The sequence below is a fragment of the Anarrhichthys ocellatus genome, unplaced genomic scaffold (genome assembly GCF_004355925.1).
Source record: "Anarrhichthys ocellatus isolate YVR2014 unplaced genomic scaffold, GSC_Weel_1.0 scaffold38, whole genome shotgun sequence".
Lineage (NCBI taxonomy): Eukaryota > Metazoa > Chordata > Actinopteri > Perciformes > Anarhichadidae > Anarrhichthys > Anarrhichthys ocellatus.
This window is the reverse complement of record NW_022280068.1, coordinates 3,506,272-3,534,022: the sequence shown is the minus strand read 5'-3', so window position 1 is coordinate 3,534,022 and position 27,751 is coordinate 3,506,272. Positions and strand designations below refer to the sequence as shown.

General features: G+C 41.1%; 2 protein-coding genes across 3 annotated transcripts in view; both read right to left on the bottom strand.

Annotated features, from left to right (window-relative positions):
• Positions 1-939: 939 nt before the first annotated feature.
• ccdc40 (coiled-coil domain 40 molecular ruler complex subunit) lies at positions 940-15,704 on the bottom strand. Of its 2 annotated transcripts, none has more exons than XM_031867076.1 (19): positions 15,619-15,704; positions 12,027-12,150; positions 11,611-11,704; positions 10,886-11,031; positions 10,563-10,646; positions 9,818-10,037; positions 9,000-9,157; positions 8,778-8,900; positions 8,421-8,542; positions 7,395-7,638; positions 7,080-7,262; positions 6,220-6,465; positions 5,889-6,102; positions 5,489-5,658; positions 5,317-5,408; positions 4,073-4,184; positions 2,761-2,955; positions 2,515-2,673; positions 940-2,200 (listed from the first exon to the last, which is right to left on the bottom strand). In XM_031867076.1, the coding sequence occupies exons 2-19, from the start codon at positions 12,084-12,086 to the stop codon at positions 1,964-1,966; spliced, it is 2,859 nt and encodes a 952-aa protein (XP_031722936.1). In that variant the 5' UTR covers positions 12,087-12,150; positions 15,619-15,704; the 3' UTR covers positions 940-1,963. The 2 variants fall into 2 exon arrangements, with proteins under 2 accessions (XP_031722936.1, XP_031722937.1); XM_031867077.1 differs by lacking the exon at positions 15,619-15,704 and adding an exon at positions 12,568-14,959.
• The window catches only part of LOC116394191 (testis-expressed protein 2-like), a 27,622-nt gene continuing 14,892 nt past the window's right edge, over positions 15,022-27,751 (bottom strand). The window contains exons 3-12 of the mRNA XM_031867075.1: positions 25,778-27,315; positions 24,961-25,161; positions 24,276-24,606; positions 23,926-24,155; positions 23,470-23,661; positions 22,736-22,835; positions 18,311-18,437; positions 17,300-17,413; positions 16,753-16,962; positions 15,022-15,739 (exon numbers count right to left, since the gene is read on the bottom strand). Of these exons, the coding sequence (XP_031722935.1) occupies positions 15,595-15,739; positions 16,753-16,962; positions 17,300-17,413; positions 18,311-18,437; positions 22,736-22,835; positions 23,470-23,661; positions 23,926-24,155; positions 24,276-24,606; positions 24,961-25,161; positions 25,778-27,295 (3,168 nt within the window). The 5' untranslated portion in view covers positions 27,296-27,315 and the 3' untranslated portion in view covers positions 15,022-15,594. The remainder of the gene's footprint in view (positions 15,740-16,752; positions 16,963-17,299; positions 17,414-18,310; positions 18,438-22,735; positions 22,836-23,469; positions 23,662-23,925; positions 24,156-24,275; positions 24,607-24,960; positions 25,162-25,777; positions 27,316-27,751) is intronic.

The window sequence follows — 27,751 nt, the reverse complement described above, 5'->3', positions numbered from 1 at the left end:
AGCAACCTCCTGGCTTCCATGTAGTATAACTCAACCTATCCACAAACATTTAATTAAACGTTGGAACACCTCACCTCTACTGCAATGAGCTCGGTTCCATTGTGCTCCGGCAGCCCCGGTGGTTAATAGTCAAGTTAAGCTTCCTGTATGCTTTGCCAGAGCGGCACGTCCATGAGATGTCCACTCTGGCTTCTCTATACTAACAATAAATTGAAGCTTTGCAAAGGCCACCACAAATCACTTATGACACTATCATGTTGTCGTCGTGGACTGGGAGGAAGTAATGCAGAATACCTCAAAATACAAAATACCCTTGCTGAGCATGTTCAGAAGTTCACTGCAAATGGTGCAGTTGCCCCAACAATAACTATAAACACAAACCCTGGCATGCACACCTTAAACGACACAGAAGTCACTACTGAGACACAGTGCAGACAGCCTCACCCAGTCCTTTATGCATGTTTCAACAGTATAATGTACATGCCAATTACATTTTATCAATAGGTGTCACTTCAACACTGTCAGGTGAGAACACTTGCAGTTGGTGTAAGCCCTGGTTAGAAAAATGCTTAATAGTGCACAATGGAAAAACCAACAGCATCAACATTGTTTAGCTGGGTCCCAATTTTATACAATATATTAATTGTCACCCGTTCTGAATGTTATCAGCTAGTTAAATGTCTATTTAACGATATTATTGTATGATATCGGGAAAAAAAATGATATTGTGAGTTTTGTCTTCCTCTTTGAGTGCAGGATACCGATAAATACACTGATATGTATTCAAAAACTAATAAACTTAAGAGAAAAAGAAAGCACAACAGATCTTATCTCTTTGTTGGTTTGTAAGATCTTGCTGGGGCTGTCACACGACCATCCTCATTATATTTTAATGTAATGCAGCTCTTTTGTGCATTGCATTTTGGGAAATTGGTGTATATCACCTAAAAATTAAGTGTTTTTAGCATGCATAATAATCCTTTGAGTATACTTAATTTAGCCACATCTCCAGACTGGGTACTACAAGACCTACTTAGAATTAGTGTGGTATTGAATTAGGATGCAACAAATGGTACTTTTTTTGACCATAACAAATTGTATAAAGTATGTTTGTATGTCATGAGGAATCTGTTTTATAAAACAAGAGTGCATTTTAAGTAGTTGTGTGGAATGTCTGCGCACATGGGGAGCTTTACCTGGAATCAAGAGGAAAGTAGAGGAAAAGAAAATAAGTAATTATGTGATGCAGATCACACATTGTTTGGCTACAATATACTGTCGAAAAAGGTGCCGTTTCAGCAACCATGGCTGTTTATGTGATTATGCAGGCGACATGCTTTATGGACTTTAATGGGAGTGAAACCTCACAGACCTCAAAACTGTTCTAAATTGCAAAATGAGGAAGTGGCAAGGGAATAACGTCATCTGAAATTTGATCACATTGACCTGGCACAAGATATGAAGAGCTCAAACGTGCTGCTGTTTGCCCTTTTTTCAGTAACTGAACAAACAAAAGGTGGATGAGTTACAGTAAATACATGATTATACTGAATGATTAAGAAATTACTCTATTTTTGTCTTTGCTGCATTAATTATTGGGACAATGTCACTAGAAACAACCTTTATTTATGTTACTAACCTTTCATCATTCAAATAGTACCAATGAACCACATATCACTTAGATTCCATACTGGCAACTGGATTTAAAAAAGCACTCAAAAGGATTAAGTTATTTGTATTATTAAGTCTTTATTTTATAACATTAACACATCACACTCAATTATTATTGTATTTCATTCAAAGCATATAAGAATGCAAACATTAAAACATAAGAATGCAAACATTAAAACATAAGAATGGAAACATTAATAAAGTATATAATAATGCAAACATTAAAATAAAATGAGCTTGCATACTTCTCCGGTCGTCACTTATCTAATCTTTCTTCTCAGGACGTCTCCTGCTATGGTTCTTGTGTGCGTGCTTCAAGCGCTTGCGACAGCCTGTGCAGTGCCCTCTGGTGCTGAGGGAACTCCTCACACACGCGGTGCACGATGGTGTTGACGGCGTGCACACGCTCCATCTGGCTCTGCAGAGCGGCGACAACAGATTCGCTGGTGGACGAAGCCTTGTAGCTGCCCTCACACACGCCCTGCAGCTTCTTGGCACGGCCCTGTAGAGCAACTAGGTGGACTAGGTTCTAGAGGATGGGGAAAGCCCATGAGTAGTTATTTCAGGTATTCTTGGTGTGTGGGAGTGGATTCTGTAAGTGGAAAGTGTGACACTCAAATTGGTAGTTCCCAGCCATGTCTACATGGCCCGGTGCCTGTGCATGTTTCAATTCTGAATTGACACACGTACCAGCATTTTAGATAAAGATTAGATTAGATTTAAAGACAGTGAAGAGTAAATCACACACATACACACCAGTGTAATCTACAAAGATTATGAAATTTAAAAGCTCATTTACAGTATATTTAGCATGTGTTGCAAGCCAGTACATGTGCCCCTTACCCTATCTTTTGTGTCTTGGAGATTTCCAAATTCAGGATCAAGGATGCAACTGGTGCCGCAGAGTTCTATCAGCTGCTGCTTCTGCTGTGCGAGCCTGTTGCTCAGACTGTCCTGGCTCTTCTGTAGCTCCCCGATCACCTGCTCACGCTCTGCCACATGCTAAAGACGTACATACTGCATGTAAGACAATTGTGCAACATGCTTCAGGCATGTAATGCAGATATGGAAAAGATCCACGTCCCCTACCTTTTGTGTGTCCCGGAGCTTGCGCTGCAGGCGCTGTGTGATGCGGTTCAGCTCGCCCTTACTAGTTTGTCTGCGGTGGGCAGAGTGGTGGGCGATGGCCTCGCTGCGCAGGACAATGGTCTCCCTTCGTGCCACGGTTGCTTCACTCTCCCTCAACAGTTGCTCCTGCTGCTTCATCAGCTGGTTGAGTCGCACCTGCACAGACACGCACGTTTAATGAACCGAGTCCAGAGGTATTAAAACATTGTTAAAAACATGAATAGAAGCATAACAATCATTACCAAGGCCAAGATATCTTATTAATTTGAACTTTTAAGTTGCTTAGAAGGCCAAGCCATTCATTTTTTGCTCACCTTAAATGTTTGCTTCACTCAAACACATACTATGGTATTGTTTGGGATGCTGTTTTACCGTAAAGATATTTTAATACCTCAGATGAGGAAGGTCCTAAAAACAGTGGTGATGAATGAAATAAAAAGAATGAAAAAGCTGAATTTATTTTAACATATCTGATATGTTTGCTGTGATTCTACTGTCAGCATTACATAATTCAAAAGATGTGCTGTAGATTAAAATGGAATACTAACATTACAACCGAACTCTTCTTCACTTCCCTGGAGTCAACGAGCAACGAGCGGTTATTGAGACTTCTGGGTCCGAACGGCCTCACACCTTCAGACAACGGTGCAACAAGCAATACTGGGAGCTCAGGGGTTGGCCTGTTCCTTTCAAATGGCCACACCCCAAATGGGCAGTGCACTAGTGTAGAACAATAGTTCCCAAGCCCCAGATCATCTGCCTCCAGGGCCATAAAGGCTAAAAAGTTGAATTATTATATTTCCATTACACGTTTTTTTTTTTTAGGTAATGACATTGATTTTGACATCTCTTCTATACCTTTCCTCATCACTTCCAAACCCAACAAAAACAGGCTGATTTATATCTAAAGCATGTCATTAGTACAGGAAGTAATCAATCTGTAACTTAGCTACTTGATCTGTGTGTGCTGTGTTCCTATTGCAACTAACTAGCAAAGATACATAATTGAGAAAAAAAACACTAAGATTTTGAGAGTCTTTTTTGTTTGAAAGTTGTAGCATGTGTGGTATAATATCCAAATGTCTCACCTAAAGCATGGGGCCTTTTTCTTTCGGTCAAGATACCCCCTCTGTCAATAAGTCAGCCGTCACATGTTACTGCCCTAATGTACGTACACTACCTATATGCACATACAAAGGCAAACAGCAGTGGACAACTCAATATGTCTGTTTACCTTCTCTTTGTATAATCATATTGTGTGCAATGTGTTTACCTCCATACGGTGTATCTCAGCCTTCATCATCTGAACGTCTCCCACCCCGTCCAAAGCTGAACGAGTCTCTTTTATAAGCTGGGTCTTCTTCTCCCATAACATAATCTGCCACCTGCCGCACACACACAGACAGACACACACACACACACACACACACACACACACACACACACACACACACACACACACACACACACACACACACACACACACACACAGAGTACCCAATATGTGTGTTTGAATTTGTTAAGTGTATGAGCGTTGTATGTGCTACTTATCCATACTCTGTGTATTACCGACAGGAAATGGCAGTCGACACGTTCCCGAGTTTGTAAAAGCAGGGAGGAGGAGCAGCAGGGAAGCCAAGCAAAGCAACGTACTGCTGTGGACGGGGGCAGCAGCAAAACATATTTTGGACACCAAGAAGAAAGGCACACCTACAAAAAGCTATATCAGTTTCAAGTGTATGCTGCATTTAGAAGATTTTCACTGCTTTCCAAGGGTAAACTGAAGCCATTATATCTATCTACGCTCTCCTCAATGCCACCAGACTCACATAGACATAAACACTTATTTTACCTCGCAGAACACAGGAGTTGCTGGTCTACCGCTGCCTCAATCATTTAGTTGGTTTGTGTTCGTGTGGGACTAATGTGAATCTGAAGTAACCCTTTAAAACACCAAACTGAAATAGATTTTTTAGGAGTGCCTCTCTTTTAGGTGTCTAAAAGACGTCTTGCTGCTGCCCCCTCCCACAGCAGTACATTGCTTTGCTCCTGTGCCAGTATGTCTGTCTGCTTCTTCAAACTGGGGGCGTGCTGACCGTCATCTACTGTAGGTATATAGTATATAATAAACATATATATAATACACTGACTACACAACCTACAACCATACTTAAAATAAATCAGTCCTTTAATATAGAGTTGAAAAATTACAAAACCAGACTCATGTGAAATGTCATTAACTGAGTAATTTCATTCCAATACATATTAGGTATTAATTATTGGAAAACAATTATCTTGATATTCATGAATATACTAAAATACCCTCGAGGTTACTGTTTGCTAAGCAGTAATCATAACAGTATACTATCATAATGTTCTCTTGCCTGAAGCCAGCAGGGATTTATAAGAGTTGGAATATATATTTTTGTTCAATAAAACATAAGGGAATAAAATGCATCAAGCTGTTTGCTATACAGACGTAAAAATATAAACTCATCTTAAACAAACGTGACTGACTTTGCCTCCACCAGAGTGTTGAGGAGTCTCTCCTTTTCCTCCTGGGTGTTCTCGTGTTTCATACGCATCTTGATAGCCTCTCGCTCTGCCTCCTAAACACATGATATCACGGTTAGTTATCCTTTACTCATACAAATGGAAGAAAAGAGGAATCAAACAATCAATGGCGTGCCTTAAGACTGTGGAGCCCATCTGCCTCCATCAATGCATGCTGCTGCTGTAGCGCCTGGCTGAGCTCTCTGTTCATGCTCAGCAGGGTCTTGAGCTTCAGCAGGTCTCCCTTCAGGATCTTCATGTTCTTGTCCAGCTCCGTCCCCTCACGGTGCTCTACTTTAATCTGACCTGGTGGGGTTTGGAGTTTGTTCAATAGCAGCTCACGTAATAGTGCACAGGGTAGCTTTCAACACACACTGTGGATTGTTTTACTATAAAGGTATAGTTAGAGATGTCACACTGATGTTGTTATACACAGAAAACCTACAGTATTTCCTGACAACTGACTATGACTGACTGACATGGACCTGTGTACCTATTTGTTCATGTATGAGTTTCTTTATATCTACATTACATACTCTCCAAGCTTATTTTCTTCTGCTGCATGGTAGTGTACTCTATCTGCAGTTTGAGCATGTCCTTGCTGTTGGCCTCTATCTCCTGGCTCAGTCCTACTAGAGTCCTCTGCCGTTTCATCCAGAGCTGCTGGTCACTCTTGATATTCGCTGCCAGCTCCTCGATCTGAGTCATTAATGCCGCCATCTTGATTTGCAGAGGACTCAGGTCCTCAGTCTGGGAATCGAGACACACAAATCACAAAGGTAGCATGTTGAGATAGTTTCTGATGAACTTATATTTCACATAAACAACAGACAGCCAGGCCTCACTGCTTCCCCCAAAAGCTCTCACCCCAGTTTTTTCTGCGATTTGATGGATCTTGTTGTTATATCTGGACATGGTAGCCTGCTTCTGCCCGATGAGTGTACCAAAGGAAGAGCTCTTAGCCTGGTTGATTGTCAGTGACTCGGTGTACTTTGCGATCTCCTCATCGAGGCCCTCCTGGGTGAGTGTCAGGCTGTCCAGATGTTGGCCGACCTCGCTGCTCTCCAGTCCCATCGCCACTACATCGTTCTCCAAATGCCACAACTGAGAGAGCTAAAAGGGAGGAAAAGACGACGAGCAGATCAAATATGTAATATCTTTATCCTTAGCATATTTCATGAAATGTAATATTACAATTGTCTATCTTCAGCACTGCATACTTTTTGCATTTTTGGCATCTTCTTTGCCATTCACGCTAGTTCCCTAACTGTGTGGAAGTCCTTTAACAAAGACAAGCCCCGTTTGAAAATGAAGATCTAAAATATGCTGTAGATATTAAATGATATGATAATGTTAATGAAAACATGATTGCTTATGTGTACATGGAAAGACTCTCTGGAAAAGGACTTTGGTGGAAAGATCTTTGCTTTCAGAGTGTTATGCACCTTTGGACTCAACGATGGTCAACCTTCTTACTAAGCTTTCCCATGGCCTGAAACCATCGGGGGTCTGCAACCTTTGATGATGCATCACCGCATCAAAAGGCAACGTGCATAGCAACATTTTCTAAAAATCCATTTTCTCGGATAATCAGGATATTGTGATTATATATGAGAGCACTTTACAATAAGGCTGGTGTCCTTATGAAAGCGTCCACGTCCGAGTTGAGATCATTAACCCTGCCAGCTTCCAATCTAGTTCATCAGTAATAAACTTCTTATCTTTACCTTCTGCTTCTTGAGCGTGGCTATCTTGCCGGTGAGCCGTTGCGAGTACTTGGCAGCGTTGTTGTGGGTGAGCTCCTGCTGGATGTGGGTCATGATCTTTTCCTCCGACTCCAGACGCAAAGCGCTCTCTTTCTCCAACTGCCTCCTCTGATCGTTCACCTCAACATGGTGGGCGCTGATGTCCTAGATGCAGGAAAATAAATGGCGAGCCGAAACGGTTTCAAACAGAAGGTAGGAAGATATTGTGACAAGACACCTCTGTGAAAACAACCAGGTGCAGAGCTGTGAAAAAAGGAGACTTTGTCCTCTAGCTACCTTAGAGAGCCTGGCGAGGGTGAGCTCCGTCTCCCTCAGAGTGCGGAGGCTGGTGCTGTAGTGGGCCTGCAGAGCCTCTTGCTGGGCCTGCTTCTGACTGATCAGCTTTGTGGATGTGGCCCCGTCCGTCTGGGACCCCTTCAGCTGCATAGTTAGTGTCTCACTTCGCTCTTGCTCTTCAATAATGGATCTCTTGTAATCTTCAATCTCTCTGTCCATCAAAATCACCTGGTGCTCAACGGTGCTGATGGAAACAAGGGCAGCAGTAAAGAATGAATAAATGCAGATTTCATTTTAATCTCAGGTTAATAATGTGTGTCCTACAAATATTGATCCTCATGCAGGAAGTGATATGAGAACAAATGTCCTCTTATTGTTGTTCGTATCCATGACTTGTTCTTATTTTGTTACCCATTGATTTCTGGAATCCATCAACGTTTTCTTATTTTTTGCTCTTCTCTTAGGTAAGAGAACATTTTATGACAGCATACTGAAAGAGATAAGACTTCTTTTCACAGTCTGCAAATTGTTTGTCCAACAAAAGGAAACCCTTGGATGATTTTGCTTACGGGCTGCTCTCTGATGTTTTTTGATTCTCCTGTAACACCAATACTGACACTCTTTAAAATCATGTTTACTTTAAGTGTTTGTAAGATTTGAAGTTTCTATATTTAACTATTGCTGAGTTTCTTCTTCTTATAACAATTTTTTTGGCTGCATCGCTCCAAAACATTTGGAGCTGACTTTTCTTATTCTTTTCTCTCAACCCAAAATTAAGAGAAAACATAAAAACATTTTAAGAGAATGTTTGCAGCATGGGGCCCATTGTGTTTGATTTAGCCTTGAAAGCAGAGGCTGAGGCAAACCAACTATCTATCACTGCAGACTGACACCACGATGCTGTCCATGAATCATGTCTCCTGTAGGGCCACGTTGTTACTCACATGCAAGTTGGGAATGCATCAGGACATTTGAAGTGTATCAGTAGCCTATTCACATTCAGCCTTTCGTTGCCCTCATTCTCACCGCATGGCCTCTTGCATGGCGCTGAAGGCCTCGTCTCGTTTCCTCATGCCCACGAGGCAGCTGCTCCACTGCTGCAGCAGCTGTTTACGCGCTATCACCAGAGACTCCATCTCCATCTCAGCCTGCACACACACATGAATGCACGTGTCGTGACTAATATTGTGTATATACATATACATCAACAACACTCATAGAATATGAGAATATGCATAGTACATATATATATATAGTAAATATGACATTTTCAACCATGACATCCCAATTTTTATAAATTTGGTAAGAAATATCAATATTAACAGCAGCATTGATGCGTTTCATATCCTTTAGTTTATATACCTTATGCTATAATATGGTTACCTCAGAGTGAGCCTCTTTGGCCGCCTGTGTCTCCTCTGCTTGAGCTTTGGCCTGGGCCTCATACAAGGCTATCTGCTGCGTCTGCCTCTCCTTCTCCTTTGTTAGACGCTCCACATATAAATCCTGATGGCACAGGAGTGTTTTCAATCAATAACATTTAATGCATCAACGATAGTTCCTAATACAGTCAAGACTTTGAAAGATCTGCAGGAGTCTGCCCACCTGCTTCAACTTCTGATCTTCAGCCTGGTTCTTCACAGCTCTCGCTTTGCTTCTGGCATTCTTCGTGGCTTTGACATTTGAGCGCAGATCTTGACTGACTCCTCGTGTGAAGGCGAGCTGCAGCATCAGGTCGTCTGTCTTCGCTTGTAACTGGGACACTATGGAGAAGATACACAGGAGTCAACAAGGACACAACGGACACATGGACTGAGACTGGTGCTGAAACAATAACTGTACAGCTCTACCACTTTAAAAACAGATGTATTTTCAGGATTTCATATTTTCTATTGTAAATTTGACTATTATTATTATGTCACTTGAATTTTGCACCGTTGATTTTTATGCACTAAATCGCCAAGACAAATTCCTTGTATGTGGGAACCTACCTGGTAATAAAACTGTTTCTGATTCTGAAATAATTGGACTGTGCTATAACAAGGATGAAGCTTCAATTCAAATAATAGGTTTAACTGCTCAATCTTTAGCAAAAATAATGTAAACCTGAAACCTAATTTGATTTAAGATTTTATAGTTTAGGAATGTAATCAAGCTTTGAACTGAGGAAAAGTGTAATGATGATAGATCAAAATCCAGACCCATGTTTCTCCACATCCACATGGTTTCTACAAAGACAATCAATTTCTGCAGCTGTATCCCTTTTCAGAGATTGAGTTACCATCATGAGCAAAGCAAGTGAGGTTACAATAGACTCAAACTCTATGCTCTTGGGTGTGTCTATACTTCTGTGCCTGAACAATGCTGCACAGACAAATGCCTATTGACGACTCTTTTCAGACCAAATGGCAAATCAGTCTCACCATTGGCTTTGGCTTTGTCGTTTTGGCTGGTAATCCTGGAATGCTGGCTCTTCATTGCCTCCAGCTGATCTTGTGTCTGTTGATGTTTGGCTTCAGCCTGTGCCTTAGCATGATGACGGTCATCCAGTCTGGTCCGGAGTCTGGCCAGCTTCTCCTGAACCCTGAACGTCTCAACACCTAGCTCCAGTTGGTGTTTAGCATCTGCCTTCACCATTGCATGCTGAAGCAGTGGGAGAGAGTACGGACTCTGACTCCTTTAGTCACACACACACACACTCTGGGTCAAAGACATTTTGCTCCAATTATTGATATTTGGTGATTTCATTGGGCTATTATTATCCATCATTTTTAAGTCAACAGCACCATCTTCTAGACATATTGTGATTCTATAGATGTTAAGTCAGGGAAACTTTACCTATTTGTGTTTATGAATGCCAGCCACGACAGCAATGCTGGCATTGTTTTTTTTGTTATTGTTGAGTGTTTCATGACAGCAAGAACACCCTGAAGACACCTACTGTAGCGGGAACTACCACAGAAGAGGTTTTGAGTACTTTGCCAGACGTTTATATTCCTGCACACAGATTTTGTCACAGCGATAGCGTAACGACAGTGCAAGATGCAGTCACAAACTTTACAGGTGTGTAATTGAGATCCAAATAAAGGCTGGGTTTGAAGATGGGTGTCGTCCGAGCAAGGGGGCCAGAAGTATTGGGGGGGGGGAAGTAACAGAAAAGTAGCCAACCTTTTGGTTCAGTTCCAGGTTGATCCTTTCCAGCTGCTTTCTGAGCTGAATGTTGAGAGCAGTTCGATGCCTTTTGACCAGGGGCTGCCAAAAGATTACATATTACAACATTAACATAGCTTTAGAGGGCCGTGCTGCTGACGCATGAGCACACTGTGTATTTATTGGAAAGCACAACCTAGCTTTTAAGTGGTACCAATGTACCGAATTCACACAGGTGAGACACCATTGAGGCACCATTATTCTCTTTTAGGAGCAATGAGGCAAAATCTATTCATTTAATAAATACTGATTGAATAAATATTGAAGGAGAAGCAACAGACATGTTCAGGGTCAAGAACAATTAACTCGTGGTCCTCTCTCTCCTCTTCCTCGTCCTCCGGCAGCGTCTCTCGATCCTCCATGTCTTCTGATATGTTAAGGTTTGAGAGGTGAAGTGTTAACGGCGCTTGAGCTGCATTTCCTTGCACTAAAACACAGAAAAGACATTCTTTAAAGTTTATTAAAACTTTTACAGACATTTATTTTAATGAAAATCTTTGAGATTATTACTTTAACCAAATGAAAAATGCATGTGAACATATATAAATATTGCTCAATAATATATAACATGTAAATACGTTTTTGGAACTATTTTTTGTCCGCCTTCAACTGTCTTCTAAATATTATTTCTGTTTTTTTCTCTCCATGTACTCACTCGCGCCCTTGTTATTCTTTTTTATTGCAAATGTGTTTAGGGACAAGGAAGTTAATGAAGGCACTGTAATCTTACGGCACAGTATCTTGCCCTTGGACAATAAAGTTTTGTGTATTAAATTAAAATGTATTACAAGATAGTGATGGTTCTGTGGACTCAGGAATCCTAAACAAACCAGCCTTAATGAGCAGTCTCACTTACTGTATGTAAATTGTACTGATTTATGTGCTTCACTTGCCAAGTTAATTCCCCTCAGGGTGATAAATGATATAGTATTGAACAGTGCTCTGCTGCGTCATACCGTGTTGCTTTGGACTCAATAGTAACTTACAAACAGGTAAAGTGACAGACCTGAATGTGTGGATGCAGGTGAGTAGTCATCTGCACCACTGTGGTCAGGGTGAGGCTGGAGGGACGGGTCCTCAGGCTCTGGTCCTGGGTGATTCTGTGAGCCACAGATAGAAAGCACATATAAAGGTCTTTGACACTGAGGATTTAGACACACATTACATGGACACATTTTAGACTTTTACAGGAACTGGCCATCGCTGTCCTATAGGACTAACATTGTACAGTATAATGGGCTTGATCTCATTGTAAACGTATATTATGTGCACCCAAAAACAAAGACTACAAGTGCAACATCACACCTGTGGACAAAAGATGAAATACATATCCCCATGTCTCCACAATAAGTTGATAAAGAAGTGAAAAATGAAACGCTAGAGCATAGCTCGACTCTTGTTTATTCCTGACAGATATCATACCGCTTGAGCAGGTGGAGCGGTCGCCTCACAGTAGATACTCTGCTGCTTTGTCATTTCCATCCTCAGTTTGTCTGGAGCTTCCTTCCCTAACCTCCTTCCTCACCTTCAGCGCTCTGCATTGGACCTGTGATGACGAAAAAGAGGTCTGACGCTAATGTTAGCTGTTTTTGTGCGAGCTATTTTTTTTTTTTTCTTCTCCAACTGTTACAACTTAACGTATTACGTCTATTAACGTCTTCTATTTCTTTGTTTTATATTTTCACTTGAACACAGTAGAAAACCCGCCTTCCATATCTATGTGGTACAGAAAAATTGAAAAACCTCAAAGCGAATAACTCGCATTAAGTTAACCAAAGGTAGCGCAACGGTAACTTGTAGCTAGTTAGCCAACGGTCAAACCTTGAAACAATTTCGCGTGAGCTAACGCTCGAAGTGTAACTCAGTTACAACAGTCGACCGTAGCTACTTAAATGAAAGAAATACTACGTATATCTGAATACAATCCAAACAATGCTTTCCCTTTAATTTTGACAATACTTACCACCTTACAGTATCACTGATAAACCAGCGCACTGGCAACCGTTGCTTGGCAACCGTAAACATCCGTAGGAGGAGTAGAAGCAGTGCTCATCATCCCGCGTGCATTACCGTTAGCTCCATTGTAATGGCCAATTGTGTGCATTTGACCTTTCTGGTTGAATCTAGTGCAACGTTACCAAGTGATTTTGGGTTCCTAGTGTTTGCTAAACTCCAAAAGCATTTAAGACAGAAATGGAAGGCAGAGTTTTATAGTCTAAATAGTTATTACTTTACCCCACGAAGTACAAGTAGTGTACTACACCACGTTGTGCCACTTTCAAATTACAGAGATAGTTATAAGGAACTCTAAATCCAGTTTTTAAAGAGAAAACCCATGATGCGTTTTCTATATTTGATGTGTTATAACTTTAGCTACCGAACACTGTATTATGTATGTATTAGTAATCAAAATACAACAATGCATGATAATGACAGACAGGGGCCATTCTGCTGCCTAATAAAGTATTTTCCATTGAACACACTAGAAAAAGTTTTTGACTCTGTAATAGTACAAAGTAATCCAGATTTGCATCTCAGAATGAAAAGAATTTAAAAAAAAAAAGGCTTTCATTGACTTTTGCTTTTATTTTGCTGTATAAATAAGGCAGATACACATTGGCTAATCACTGAATTTGGCCTTACAATTTCATAATCTCAAAAAGTAATTAATAATTCACAGATACAAATCCTGACATTATCTTCATACATCCTCAACAATCTTATTTCATTTAGTTTATTACAAAGATGTAGACAAAAAAATACAATAACCCACCTTGTGTAGTGATTCAAAAACAAATACTTAACAAAAAGTTGACAAAGCATAGAGGGAAAGACAATCATACAGAAACAAATCCATCTCATGTTACAGTGCTTTAGTATCCTTAGAGAGCAAAAGATAACAAGGTAAGAATTTCTGTAAACAATGTTAATGCAGGTATTGCAGCGCATTTGTAAATATTACCTCACAATGCAATATCACTACAGGGTGTGTACCTTTGAGCAGAGAGAAATCTGGCACTTTAGGCCTAATCAAAGGACTTTGGTATATTTAGAACTACGACACTGTTAAAAAGGTACATCAGAAAGGGAACCTGAAGATAAGGCTACATTATTGGCAATATATGCTCTACTATACAGTACGTACTCTCACTTCATCAAATTGTTGTACATACAGTATAGCTGGTAGAGGCTTTTTAAAGCACTGTTACATATCAAAGTTGGTCATTTAAATGAACTTCCAACAATATCATTAACACAATTAAGTAGAAATGATGTATAAATAAATACACCACTTTATACGATTGAATGACACATCTGGAAAAAGATATGCAAGATGATATAGTGTACATAAGAAAACAAAAAGATTTTGTGCAATAATCTGCATACCACAGTCAAAATGTGACTGGGTAAACACTATTGTCATACAACAACAATAGGAACCAAAACTATCCACACATACATTCAATAGACATGTTAGAGGTCCTCTCATCAGACATTTGCTTTTATATAATATTTACAGTATACACACGACCCTACTATAGCGATTTTATCATTGCACTTATTTTGTATGTGTATTTGTAATTAGTATGGAATTTACACAATGCATGACACTTCTCCTAGATAACATGTTTACTGCTCTTGAGCATTATTTCAATATAGACATGGATAAGGACATCATTGGCATAAAAAAATGGTGTCTTGGCAAATGAAGCGAGGTGTTCAGGATGTGGTCACAGCACAAATGAATACTGTCAACTTTTAACACCCGATGAAAAACTGCTGACATAAAGCCACTTAAAGGTGTAATGTTTATATGGTAAATAAATCTATCAAGTATTTGAGCTTTTCTAATATACTTTTCTTAACCTGCTTACACTTTGTTGTTTTCATTCTCATCAATGGAAATGACAACATCACACCATAATCATTCAAAATGAAACCCTTCTAATTTCAACATACTATCATATCGTAAAACTCCACTTACTATAACAAAGGGGCTACCAGGCTCCATCTCACTCCCTAGCCTTAGCAGAATCTTAGCAGAAATTATGTATCCCTATATACTCCCCTTATTAACTTTTACCAACCCAAATTCTGAGCCAAACATGACTCTTCACATATCAGTCCCTAGTCAATAGAGTTTCTTACAGTTGTATAAATCCTTCAAAGACAAAATCACCTTTTTCTCAGGCAGCAAGCAACAGTTTGTCTTTAGTGTTTCCTCGGACGTCTCTACCTTGTTCTTCTTAAATTCATAGGCTTTCCTCTACGGTAATGGATTTGAATTAGCGTCTGATATTTTGACTTTGGCTCCAGTCCCAGACTTCACAAGCAGGAAATATTGTAAACAATCTTCATGGTTGGCTGGTGCCGTCCTTCTCTGGAGGGGCAGGCTCTGGGTCCACTGTGAGGCCAACTAAGGGTCCGCCGGCTGTGCGTGGGTCCATTGCAGAATGCATGACAGTCAACCATACATCGTCCATGTTTGGCATTACAAAGATTTTCTAAAAGAGGAGAGTGAATGACGGAAGGACAGTGGGTGGTCTTTCAATTTTTACTATTCGTAACACATGGGATGTCTTAGAATTTGAACCACAAATAGTGAGCACATAATAAATACCAGTAGGTTATGTGCAACTGTTTAAAAAGGGACAGTGCGTAGGATTTGGCCGCATCTAGTGGTGATGTCGCAGATTGAAACCAACTGAATACCCCGCTGCTCACTCCTCTCGTTCCAAAACTATGGTAGCATGAGCCGGCGGTACAAAACCGTGGTTTTCCGTTGGCCTCGCTCAGAGGCCATCCTTACACTAATAACGCTACTTTGATCTAGGAGTTGAATATAATTTGAAAATATGACAGCATTTCAGGTCAAATGCAATTAATTTCAATGGAATGGATGCAGGGAATCACATGGCGACTTCAACTTTGGCAAACTTTTAAATTTTTCTATCCCTAACCCTGTCATCGGTGTTCAAGTGTCTAAAAATCAAAATGTAGTGTTCCTCAATACCTGGAATTCCTGGTCCAGTTTTTTCTCGATCCAGTCTGTAACGTGAGCCAGAGTCACTTCTCTTTCCCCCAGTTTAGGTCGCGCTTTCAGTTCCAGGTGAGGCGGTTTCCTGAAGCCATACCTGCAACAGAACGGTCAAAACACTCAAAGATTACCTTATAAACATTAGTAAGAGATGACAAATGAACAAATGGACATTTTTCACAGCATACATTTTGGCCTGTCCTAGCAGGAAAAGCACAGGTGTAATTGATAACATTTGAAACCACTGCATTCCATCAGGTGAGGTTAAGGCATTTTGTGTTAAGTATGTTTTTCACAAGATAAAATTAGCATCCCAATTAATATCACAGTGAACATGAATTACGGATTCACCTTGCTAACCAAACTGGCTAGCTAGCACTGGTGTCAGCTTGTAACTCAGCAATTGCTATGCTACACAGTACATGGCCCCGCCAGGCAAAACTCTTCCCCAGCTCCACCCTCTTGTCCAAATGTCATCACTTTAGCCTTCAAAACACCAAGATGGCAACAGTTAAAATATCAATCTCAAGGCTTTAAAACTGTAGACCACAAACCAATTGGTGACATCACGGTGGCTCCGTTCAAATCTTGTATACAGTCTATGGTCCTGGTAATGTGCATGCTGGCTCGTTGTCACTGCTTACTGTGATACTGGATGGAAATGAGTCATTGCTAATGAAATTTGTTTCACCTTTGCTTTTCCTGTTATGACAAGTCAAAATGACTGCTTTGAAAAAGTCTATTGATGCAATTGTATGGTCACCACCAGCAGAGGGCATTGACGTTTTAAACAAAGAATTGAATTTTTCAAATAAAACATGCAGGTGTGGAGTAGACTGAATTTCATTTGTTCTGATAACAGATACCCTCCCTGTGTATGTTGGACATGAATCATTCCACTCTTTAGAAATACAATTATGTAAATGTCGACACGAGGGAGGAAATCGGCTAATTAAGAGTCACCTGAAAGCCATTTTAACCAGCAAGAGTCAGTTGTGTTTTCCTTCGGTGGGAAAGTGCTATCTTTGAGAAAAGGTGTGATTATTTGTCAGTCTGACAAACAGCATTTCACAAATGAGTTAGTAGAAAAACATCCCTCCCTTTACGTACCATATCCTGTCAGTGGGTGGAGGCGGTATGTTGACAGCCAGCATTCCTCTGAGTTCCTGCACCTCCACTGTAAGCAGGAGCGGTGTGTTAGACACTTCCTCCATCTTCTTTTTGATGAACTCTGTTTCTGTGGCCTTCTGGAAGTATTTGGACTTGGTGATCTTGTCCACGAAGCGCATGATCTTGCTGGGTTTGTGGCCTCCAACGAAACTGTATTCAATAAAGGATCAGGGTTAAATTCACATATTGAATTTAGTATGGCTGGGCGTCAATGAAATCTAATGATACAATTTTTTGATAACTGATATTAAATATTTTTGATGAATTCCTAGCCATGCCTGGCAATATATTGTTGGAGGACAGTTATGTCTTCTGTCCCAATTTAAGTCATTCTAAGTCTCAGTATTTTCACCTCCCTCAAGTTTATAACAAGAAATCTTTTGTCTCCATTTTTTCCTTAAATGACTACTACGTACATGTAATATCATTTTGTGATTATGGAATTGGATTAAGTGAGCACAGAGAATGTATATAAACTCAATCTCACCCCTCTGCTCCAGCCGAATCATTTGAGAGATCTGAGGCATCTTCCTCATCGGATGAGCCTGCGCTGGACGACTCTTCATCACTATCAGCCAGGCAGTAAGTCCGTGGCCTGTATCTGGAAATACATAAACAAACAAAAATGGATTATGGTGGGCACACATGCACACACATTTGCATGCATGCAGCAAAACATGCAAATGCTGTGTTTCATTGTACAGTACCAACAAAACAATGAACAGATGAGGTATGTAAACAAGGTGACACAAGTGTACATGACCCATGTGTACAACCTAAACTTCTGGAAACATAACCGTTTAGAGATAATTCAGTAAGTTTCCACCGGGTTAGGTATTTTTATTTTTTTTACTTTCAGGAGTCATTTGATGTGAAACTGAAACTTTACTTGTTTCCTGAGCACTAGCAAAAAAAGAGCTCAGTTCTCATTTCCTGGCAATCAATCTAGCCCTGAGAGGTACATACTTTACATGCATGCATACTGTATTTTATGGATGAACCAATCCAATATACCAGATAGCTATTGGTAGCGGGAGGGAAAAAGTTTGATTGGTGCATCTTGCAAATTTACCCTGACAAATATGAACCTTTTCTGTTTGTTGCTGAGAATGAATTTTGGGGTTGTACATAGTGTGTTCAGTGCCTTCATCTGTGTTTCTGACTGAGAAAATTAATACTGAATTAGATGAAGAATTGGGTGGTAACATGAAATGAGACAACCCCAAAACTAGAGAATGAGAGTTGAACAGAAAGATCATGGTTGAAAGTCAAGCAGCACTCACCAAGAGCAGAAACACATCCGATTAACAAGGTGGAATCCAGAAGGTAGAGAGAGAATATCAGAGAAAAGAAAGGAGAAGATATGAAAGACAGCAAAGATATAGAATACTAAGTGAGAGCCAGACAGAATGTGGCAGACACCTGACAGAGACACATATACCTTTTAGTGTCTAGTGTCTTGAAGCTTTTCTCAAATCTGTGTGTTTAACTGTCTCACCCGTCTTTGCCAAATTCCCCAAAGCGGACACTTTCTCCCTCCTTGCCCAGACGAATGAGGTTCATCTTGGTTTCCAGGGTCATCAGAAAGGAGCCACTGTAGGAAATCTCCAGGTCAAACCACAGACCTAAAGGGACACAGTGGTTATTAGAAATGCTGATGTGAGAGAAATTTGAAAAAGTGAAACTGTAAAAGTGGAAGATTGGGTGATACATATGCAGTAAAATAGATGAATTTACTGTCATGTCACTATAGATACACACAAGCATCGTCATGTTACATTAGTAAAAAAAAGTACCTGTTGACAAATATCTGTTTTGATCTCATCGTGTTGTCCAACCCTGTTAACAAGTTAAATCAAGGTAGTTTTAAGGCCAGTCTGCTTGACACAGACAGCACCTAAGGCCACAGTCCATCTCCCTGCCTATTACATCTCTCCATCTTTCCCTTACTCCTTGGTTTGCCTACCTCTAAGCCCCCCCCCCCCTTCATTACAGAAGTGGGAAACACAGCAGATTTAATTTTCTTGATCCCCAAGCCTCGACGAGAAAGACATGATTACATGTTCCTGTGTACAGAGAGCCACAGCCGATCCTGAAATTTGGTGTGGTTTCTCTTTGCACCAGTGGGAGGCAGCAAAGTATGAACATTGACACAGGAAATCTGAATGAGGTGAGGAGTGAGTGAGTCGGAGGATGACAGCCATTCTAAACCAAAACACATAGCACTTTGCTGCAACTAAGACGCGTCTACATGTATTCAATGCAAAGTGTGTACAAATACATGGTGCGACATTTAGTGCACAGCTACCAGTCCTTTTCAAATCAGATTTCAATCGCTTTCCTGACAAACGCATACATGGCCCACAAGTCGTCAGATAGGATCAAGAAATGTAATACTGGAAGGCAAAAAGAAGAAAAACAGCAGAGACTGGGTGTCCTCTCCTCACTGCTCTAGTGACGCCCGAACACCAGCTGGTTGTGCCAAATTATGCGATAATGCAATGAGTCTGTTGTGCCAGAAAGAAAAACATTCAGAGTGAGAGTGAGTCAAACAAAAGTGGAGGAGAAATCAAAGCAGAAGACATTCAGAGAAGGTTTGAGGAAGCCCTCAGAGAAAAATAGAGTCAGACAGTCAGACACAGGGTGATCAGGCTGGGTCTGCTGAACCCAGTAGGCCTTACCCGCCTGTCATGGGGTGGCGTGATGGATAATAACACCATGTCTGGCTGGTTCTAGGTTTATGCAGGGCACTGCGGTTTGTTAGTTTGGCAAGAGGAGAGCCTCAGTGCAAGCTGCTTGACACAAGGAAGTGCTACCTTAATTGGAGTAAAGCTGTACAGGGAAGAGTTAGGAGTGTGTGTTACACATAATGCCAAGAATTGCCTTCAATGCAGAGTAAGTGCAAACACAAATAAGCATTGAACACAACTGCACAGGCCTGCAGAGACAATTTCTTGTGGAGATATGTGCACATACACAGCTGGAAAGGTTCATTGATCCATTGCACTCAGCAAAGGAAGGAGCTGGGTCAGACAAGGTGAAGGCAGAACCTGAGACAAAAGGAGGATACAGCCACTGCAACACCCGTGGACATCTCCAAAGGGAAACTAAACTGACTGGTTCTACTCAAAGTTTTAGTACTACCACTTCAAGGTAAAATGCTATTGATCATAGAAACACACTGCAGAGAAAGTCAATATTTCATTCCTCATTTCTGCTGAGGTGTGAGCTGTAGGAACATGCACAAGGCTAAGAGGATCAAATACCTTCATTTATCTTTTGTTTGGAGCATGTACCCCTTTCCTGCTTTCTTTCACTTCCAAGAAATAGTCTAAAAATGAAGCACTTTTATGTTTAAGACTGATTTGGAAACAAATTGCAGTTTTTTAATGAAAGTGCAATTGAAGCTGATGACCGATCCACAACATTTACAAAATGATGGCCTTTATACACCGACTGTGTTTGAAGTGGCAGTTGAGGTGTGTTTTGGGCTTCCACACCATTGCCTTGTCAGTGGGAAATGCAATGAATTGTTGCTCTCATTATCGGGTTATTATGGAAGTACTGCAGTGATAAAAATGAGGCAGTGACTCATGACAGGAGGGAGGAAGAGAGAATGTGAAACTAAAGTGTGAGTAAGGACACAAAGAGGAATGAAAGGGAATGCAAGAGGAAGAGAACTATTTGGAGGCTGTACATGTGAAACAGCCGAAGAGACAGATTTGTCACTGAATGTAAAGGAGATGAGAGAGGCAATGTGGGACAACGTGATGGAAAGCTCAATGCTGAAGCTTGTCTAAAAAAAAGACATGGAAAGCTCCTTCTGATCAAAACTAGAAAACAGTCAGCTGAAAACTTATGGGCTACTTGAGTCAACATAGTTGCACAATTGCAACAGGCAAATAATGTATAGTCCCTCACAAAGTTAAGACCTCACATAGCTAAGGCTCCATTTATCCGATCCACAGATGCCCGGACCAGAAGACCTGCTAAAGTGCTTAGGGCCTCACTCTATTGTACTCAGCTAAGACGTCACTAACCAATCAAATTCTATTCTGGAAGCAAAGCCTTCAATTATGAAGTGTTTCCCAGGAACTACAGTGCACAACACCAGATTTCTTCATATCAATTGAGCACACATGCCTTTTTGTAACACTTGCAACAATACCCTATTGAACTCTGAGCAGTGTTACTGCTGGTCAGACCGACAGGCAGCAGCTGTAGAGCAGAGGAAAGGTTTGTACTTTGACCCTGACTGCTGCGTTATTATTATTGCATTCTAATTGATTGTTAGCAATGTGTGATGGTCACCATTGTAAGCATCTCAGTCTGGACGGTGTTGTTTTCAACAGAGCTTTAGGATGGAGAGCATGTCATCCAGACACAGCCGCAGCACTGTGATCTCATTAGTCACAGCAGGAGGAAGAATGGAAGCAGTGGCCAGTCATGAGACAAGATGTCACTTCTGTCCATGTGTGTATGCAATGCAGTAGATTGCAAAAAGTCTTCACCTCATTTGACATGTCACACTACTTCTTGTACTGCAAGATTTTGAAAATGAAATAATTTGGATTTTTGGAGAGATTGTGACAAAGTTCAAATTTTTGTTATGAATTTGAGTAATATGAGTACTATGGGTTAGTGATAATACACTGTTGGTTTGGATAAGTGACCTACAGAGGCCAGTTTAAAACACATACGGTCCAATACATACTGAAATAACACACTAAGACCTTATCCATCACAGAAGCATTATGTATAATCATTCATTATAACCCATTTCAAGATAGTTGAAATTAATTTAACTGCCTAGTTTACCTTAGTTTACTCCTCAGAGCATGGCATTGACGCAGTTTGTGCACTAACAGATGGAAATTGTGAAATCAGGCATGAGGCATGATTCTTCTTCTTGTCTACTCTACATACACTGTAAGTTCCAGTCAAGCTGCCGTTAGCCACTTTCTCCTGTGTGTGTTTGTATGACACAGCTGGAGTTCACACTTTATTTTTACCCTCCAAAATGCTATAGAGTGATGAGTTGAGATGGACTGACATAACAACATACAGTGTAAAGAGAACCAGTAGAGATTTAAACCTGCAGGAACTGTCCACACCTCTGTGATCAGAAGAACTTGCATACAGTTACCAAGTATTGATACCGTGAATATCGCTTTCTTTTATCTAGGTAATAAATAAGCCTTCCATGGGCCTTCATTGTCCTCCTCCTGCATAATAAATTCTTTGTTATTTTGATGTCCTTTGTTTGATCTTTGGAAATTAAACTCAAAATCCTTGGATCGTTTCATTCATTTTGGTATTTGTTTTGATAGCGGATCAGTTTGAAAAATTGCGTGATTATTGGAAAGAGAAGAAGCCGCCACAGTGAGCTGTTAAATGAAGAGCTGCCTCGTGTCGTGTACAGCATAGAATAAGATCACACAGGATGATAGAAAAAGGCCGGCCTTCCATAATAGAACGACAGTAGTTTGTTTTATAGCACCTGTAGTATTAAATTGCGTTTGCTGTTATCACCAGTAAATAGGGTGTCGCTAAAAAAAAAACCAGGCATGAAATCTTAAGGATTGCCACTTTAAAGTTAACAATGAAAACAACAGACTAGACTGTCTGAAATGTTCAATATAATCTGATGACTAAAACTATATATCGGAATGAAATGACTTTTAAATCAACTAAAACTTGACTAAAGAAACAGGATGAGGTTGAATAAAACTAACAAGGACATTTGACAAAGGACTAAATAGTTGACAAAATGAATACAAGTCTGCACAATGCATGAAGTCATCCCAGAATACAGCGCATAGAGCTTAGTGTACCACACAGTTAGCTTTGCTGGCCAGTATCTCTTTACAGAAACCACTGAATGTGAGTGTTTGTGTGTGTTTGACATGGATTTCTCTCTTGCCTCTGTAGTCAATGGAGGGTTTGGATGCCCCAAGGATTCTGGGAGTGGCCGAGCCCATGTCCAGTTCTGTCAGGGTTAGCTCATTCATGAAGTAAGGCAACTGAAAAAGATAAAAGCATGCAACTGAGCCGAGCAAACCGTACATGAATAATTAATTTGCAGATTATGACCTAATCAAATTGGGGGAAAAAACGCTGCAACACCTGATTTGGTGTGAATGCAGCGTTATGCATGGATGACGCACACTGCTTTCCGCCACACCTTATAAATAACTTTCTCTACGTGTCAATCCATTTTTGGACTGAATTGTGCCCAGTCCCTTTTCACTATTGTACCAAAACTGCACTATTACCTGTAGCTATTGCCACAGGACATTGTGGATAGTCATACAAACCAAAACACATATACAAGTTAGCAAAGTAGGTTTTTCCTGGGGGGCAGGATCAGAAAGAGACATTAGAACAAAGGGATGGAAGTGAAGGATGAGGTGTTTCCGTCTTTCTGCCTCTGCTTCCAAACCCAGTGTGGCGCTGCTCGGGGATTTAAAGAGGTGCACAGAGACACATTTGGAGAACTTAAATGTGTATGCTCTGTGGGCATGATGTTTCCATCACGATGGTGAGCATGACTCCTTTTATTTTTGCATCATCGCTACTCTTTACTTTTACTCTCTGTTGTCCGTCTGTTTAAATTTCAAGGATTTAGGGTGTTAGGACTGGCCTTGCTCCACTTACCCGTATCTTGCTGAGTTTCATCTGAATCTTCTTGGAGACCAGTTCAGCCCAGTAGGGCTCGCCCAAGAAGTCCCAGAAGACCCGGCCAAGAGCAGCATTAACCCAGGCAACAGTATCCTTCTCCTCCTCCTCCTCCTCCTCCTCCTCCTCTTCAACCCTGGGTTGTACCTGAGCTGGAGTTGTGGTTTGAAGCTTAAGACACAGCAGGCAAATGAACAAGGAGGAGAAAAGAAAATGAATATCCTATCTCTGTATAGGACTTTAAAACATTAACCCCCTACTATAACACTTGTTCTACTCCTGTGAGGATAAGCCATAATGTTAGATACTTCTTGTTGTTTGTAATTACACATCTTGTAAAACTGTAAGGTTAAATTGCAATTGGCATGGCATGTTTGTCCCCTAACAAAGCAAAAAGTGTTAATAGTATAAATGGAAAATAAATATATGTGCTACCTTCTTATCAGCCCCGGGGCTACTCTGAGGACTCTGAAGAGCAGGGCTGGCAGCTGCAGGGCTGACTACCGCCTGTTTTGGCAGTAAGGAGGCCATGTATACATTGTAGTCTAATAGCGATTTGGTTTTGGCACTGCCTGCTGGCACTGAGGCATCCTTTGATCTGGGCTGAGATGCCAGCGCCTCATCCAGACTGCCACGGCTGCTGCTGCGACTGTGAGAGCTCAGAGCTGTGGGCCACGGCAAATAAAAGGAAACGGTGAGGAATTACAAGACAAAATCTCTCAAATTGACTTCTGTTGCAGAGGGAGACAAATGACTTGCAGTAACAGAACATCAGTTTTGCTCACCAGTCTTAGTCCCAGCAGAACTTGAAGCTTTCCTCAAGTCCGCCTTTAGCTTGGAAGCTGATAGAAACCGCTGGAACCATTCCTCCTTCTCCCTCCCAGTCCTTCCAAACAGATAGAGGGTCAGGTCTCTACTGGACGAAGACGACCACCCTCGCTCCTGTCCTCCTCCTGTCCCCTCTCCTCGTTCCCTCGTGTTAAAGCTCTCACTGGCCTCCCACCGGTCCCCCTCGGCCTTTGACATGAAGTCATCCTGTTTGCCAAGTTCAATGCATATGGGGTATTTTTTATTCCACACACGTTTCCTGGCCAGGCTCTGAGGCGCTAGATATACCTGGGGGAGGGTTACAGAAGACAGACCCGAGTCAAACACGGTTGGGTTTCAACAAATCTCCAGCAAAATGTCATAGCTTTGAAAAGATAATTAGAGGGACATTTTCCGTGTTGTAGTATTTGTCATTATCTATCTAAAATCCAACATTGTTTAAGTAATAGCCTATTCTAATGAACCAGCCTGGAACTAGACTTACATATTTGTAAACTGACTTGTGTTACAGAACTAGTTCAACAGGTAACTACAGTTGACCTTTAACTCAATTACAGGAACATTAGGGAAAACATAAAAAACAAACAAAAAAAAAAACAAAAAAAAAAAAAACTATATCATCTAATTATGCCAGCGACATACTTTGCAGTTGGTGAGGTCATAGATCTTCTGACTGATGTAGGTAACTTCGGCTTTTGTTTCATTGTGTGTGGCACGGCGAGCGACATTATGGTTGGGTTTACTCAAACGAATGATGGAGCCCTCCAACCGGACATACACAGAGTGTGTCAGTGTGGCATGGTACGTCTCTGGGTCATAGTTCGATATATCATTCATCCAGCCCTGGGGGGGGGGGGGAAGACATTATACATGTTGATTACTTTTCAAGGCTTGAGTTCCAAAACTGTCATACTAGAAAACATGTGTATGCTTTTCTGCATTTAAAGAGAGAAATGCTTTTGAACACCTGCAAACATAGAAGACATAACAATTGAAAACAGTGCATGGAAAATTGCATATGCTATTTAAGATATGCATGTAAACTGCAACATGACTGGTTGGCGGAGGCATACAACTGGAAAGCAGTGATTCTAGTTTTTTTTTTAATTTACAATATGTGGCCTTAATGTATAAATGTGGGGTGGTACAGTAGAGCAGAATGTAAGAAGCAACATGGTCATTATACTGACAATAATAATAAGTCAATTATTAGTCCGATTTCATTTCCAAAAGTGGATGAAACTTTTGGCTCACACAAGTACTAAAAAAGGATGTTTTAATGGCATCAAAACATACAATCTAAGAACCCATCAGCTATCGGTCAAAGGGGGATTGAACCTCCAGGGGGCCAGTTTTTTGGCTAATAAAAAGCTAAATCGACATGAGATGATAGCAAATGTGTTCCAAGGCCTTTGCAGCATATAAAACAAATTCAACTAAGTTGGAAATGTTCACTGACCTTATGGATTTCTGGTTCCTTAATGTCCAACCTGGTCAGATTCCACAGCTTCCCATGTTGTCTGGACTGTCTAAAAGTACTGCCAGAAGGTTTTGGTCCTGTCAGCCACACAACACCAATGGCTAAAAGAAATCCCAGTCCAATCCCAAGCAGCATTCCTCCGATGTAACTCGGTAGAGGTAAAACAAAATACCCATAGACCAGAACAGTAAGGATGATAAGAGTATAGTGTGGAATACTAGGTGCTGGCTCTATACTCTCTGATTCATCTTCACTGAATGGTTCCGTACTACCACTTAGTGGCACTTTAGTTTGACTCCCAGTTCCAGTATCATCAGTTCTATTCCCACCATCGCCATCTGTGTCAGTACAAGTCTCAAAGTCCTCACTGTACAGGATGCAAAAGTCGTCATACTCTTGTTTAGCAAGAGCGGACATAGAGCATTTGTCTAATGACATGGAAAGTAAAGATTTGTTGGGGGTCTTAGTGTCAACAGAGGGGATAACGGGTGACTCAGCGGTACCAGAAGCCCTGCTGTTGGGGCTGGAGGCCTCTAGGTCACCTCCTTCTTCCTCCTTGATGCAGTAATTGTTGTTGCTTTCCAGGTGACCATTGACAGAAGTAATGTTGGAGAGTTCTGAGGCACTTGCAGAGAGGGACTTGGGCCGGTAAATACTGCTGCCACTCTTTTCATCTATCATCTTACTCAGCAGTTGGAGCGGCTCGGAGATGGCCTCAGAGAAACGCCGCTTAGTGTCTTCAATCCTTGCCTCAACCTCTGAGACTTTGAAGAAGCTGCGGCTATCTTGTGAAGTTAACGGAGAGGAAGGGGCGGTTTTAGAATCGCCGGCTGATGACGTGGTAGCAGACGGCATCCTGGACTGTGTGAATTGCTTGAAGAGTTGCAGGTTGAGGCGGGATTCTGGAAGACGGTAGGGTGTGGAGGAAGAGGACGAGTCCTGGGATGTATCTGAAGATAGAGATTTGACAAGACTCTTCATCAGGTGCCTGTGCCTTACTGTTGGAGCAGCAACAGCAGGGATCCCATCCCGAGACTCGATGTCAAATGAGAGAGACTTCAGCAAGCTGAGGAAGGGTTTGTCACTGGAGGGAAAGCTCAAAGATTTAGTGGGAGAGGAGTTAGACGTTGAGCCTTTTTGCTCAGCATTTTGAGATGACGAACGGTTAGTGCGATGTCTAGAAACCGGAGAAAGTCTGGATGCATCCTTGGCTGCAGATGTCGAGGACACGTCTTCAAACATCTCCTCACTTACTTCTAAGGCCGTCACAATGTTTGAGTCATCCTGATCAGCTGAGGTAGTGGGGACACTTGTCCAATACAGCTCTTCTTCTTCCTCCTCCTCCTCCTCTTCCTCCTCCTTCCCAAGAGCTGAGAAGTGGATGGTGATGGTGTCCTTTGATGGCGAACGCTGGACATGGAGCTTGGGGGAAGAGGCAGGTGGCTGTTTTTCTTTGGAGTGAGCGCTCTCTGCATGGCTGGGATGCTGGCTAGTCATTGCAGTCACACTGAGTCAGTCTGCAAAGAAGGAAAACAGAAGGCACGACATTAATTAACTGACTACAGTCAAAAAATAATCTGCTATTGACTATTTTGATATTCAAATAAACGTTTCAGTCGATTTTCAAACAACAATGCCAAAATATTCACTGGTTCCAGCTTCTCCAAAGGTGGATTTGCTGCCGTTCTTCATCTCGTTTGATGGTAAAATTAATATTTTGGGGTTTTGGACCTCAATATGATGGGCATTTGACTATTTGACTTTTTCAAGACAAAGCGATTCATCGATTACTGGGGAGAATAATTGGCAACTTAATTGCAGCCAAACGCTAAATTCAGTATACCATCGACTGTAGTATCTACAATTCAAAGCTTTCTGATCTGAGACATGATTTACTATTCATGAAAAACATGATTTGTTAAAAGTACTACAAATGCTTTTGTCATACATTTC

Coding starts and splice junctions, on each gene's coding strand:
- ccdc40 (XM_031867076.1), bottom strand. CDS start 12,086: ATGGAAATGACAAAGCAGCAGAGTATCTACTGTGAGGCGACCGCTCCA. Junction 6,466..7,079: donor CCACGCTCAAGAAGCAGAAG/GTAAAGATAAGA, acceptor CCTCCCTTTTAG/CTCTCTCAGTTGTGGCATTT. Junction 5,659..5,888: donor GAAGAAAATAAGCTTGGAGA/GTATGTAATGTA, acceptor AAACCCCACCAG/GTCAGATTAAAGTAGAGCAC.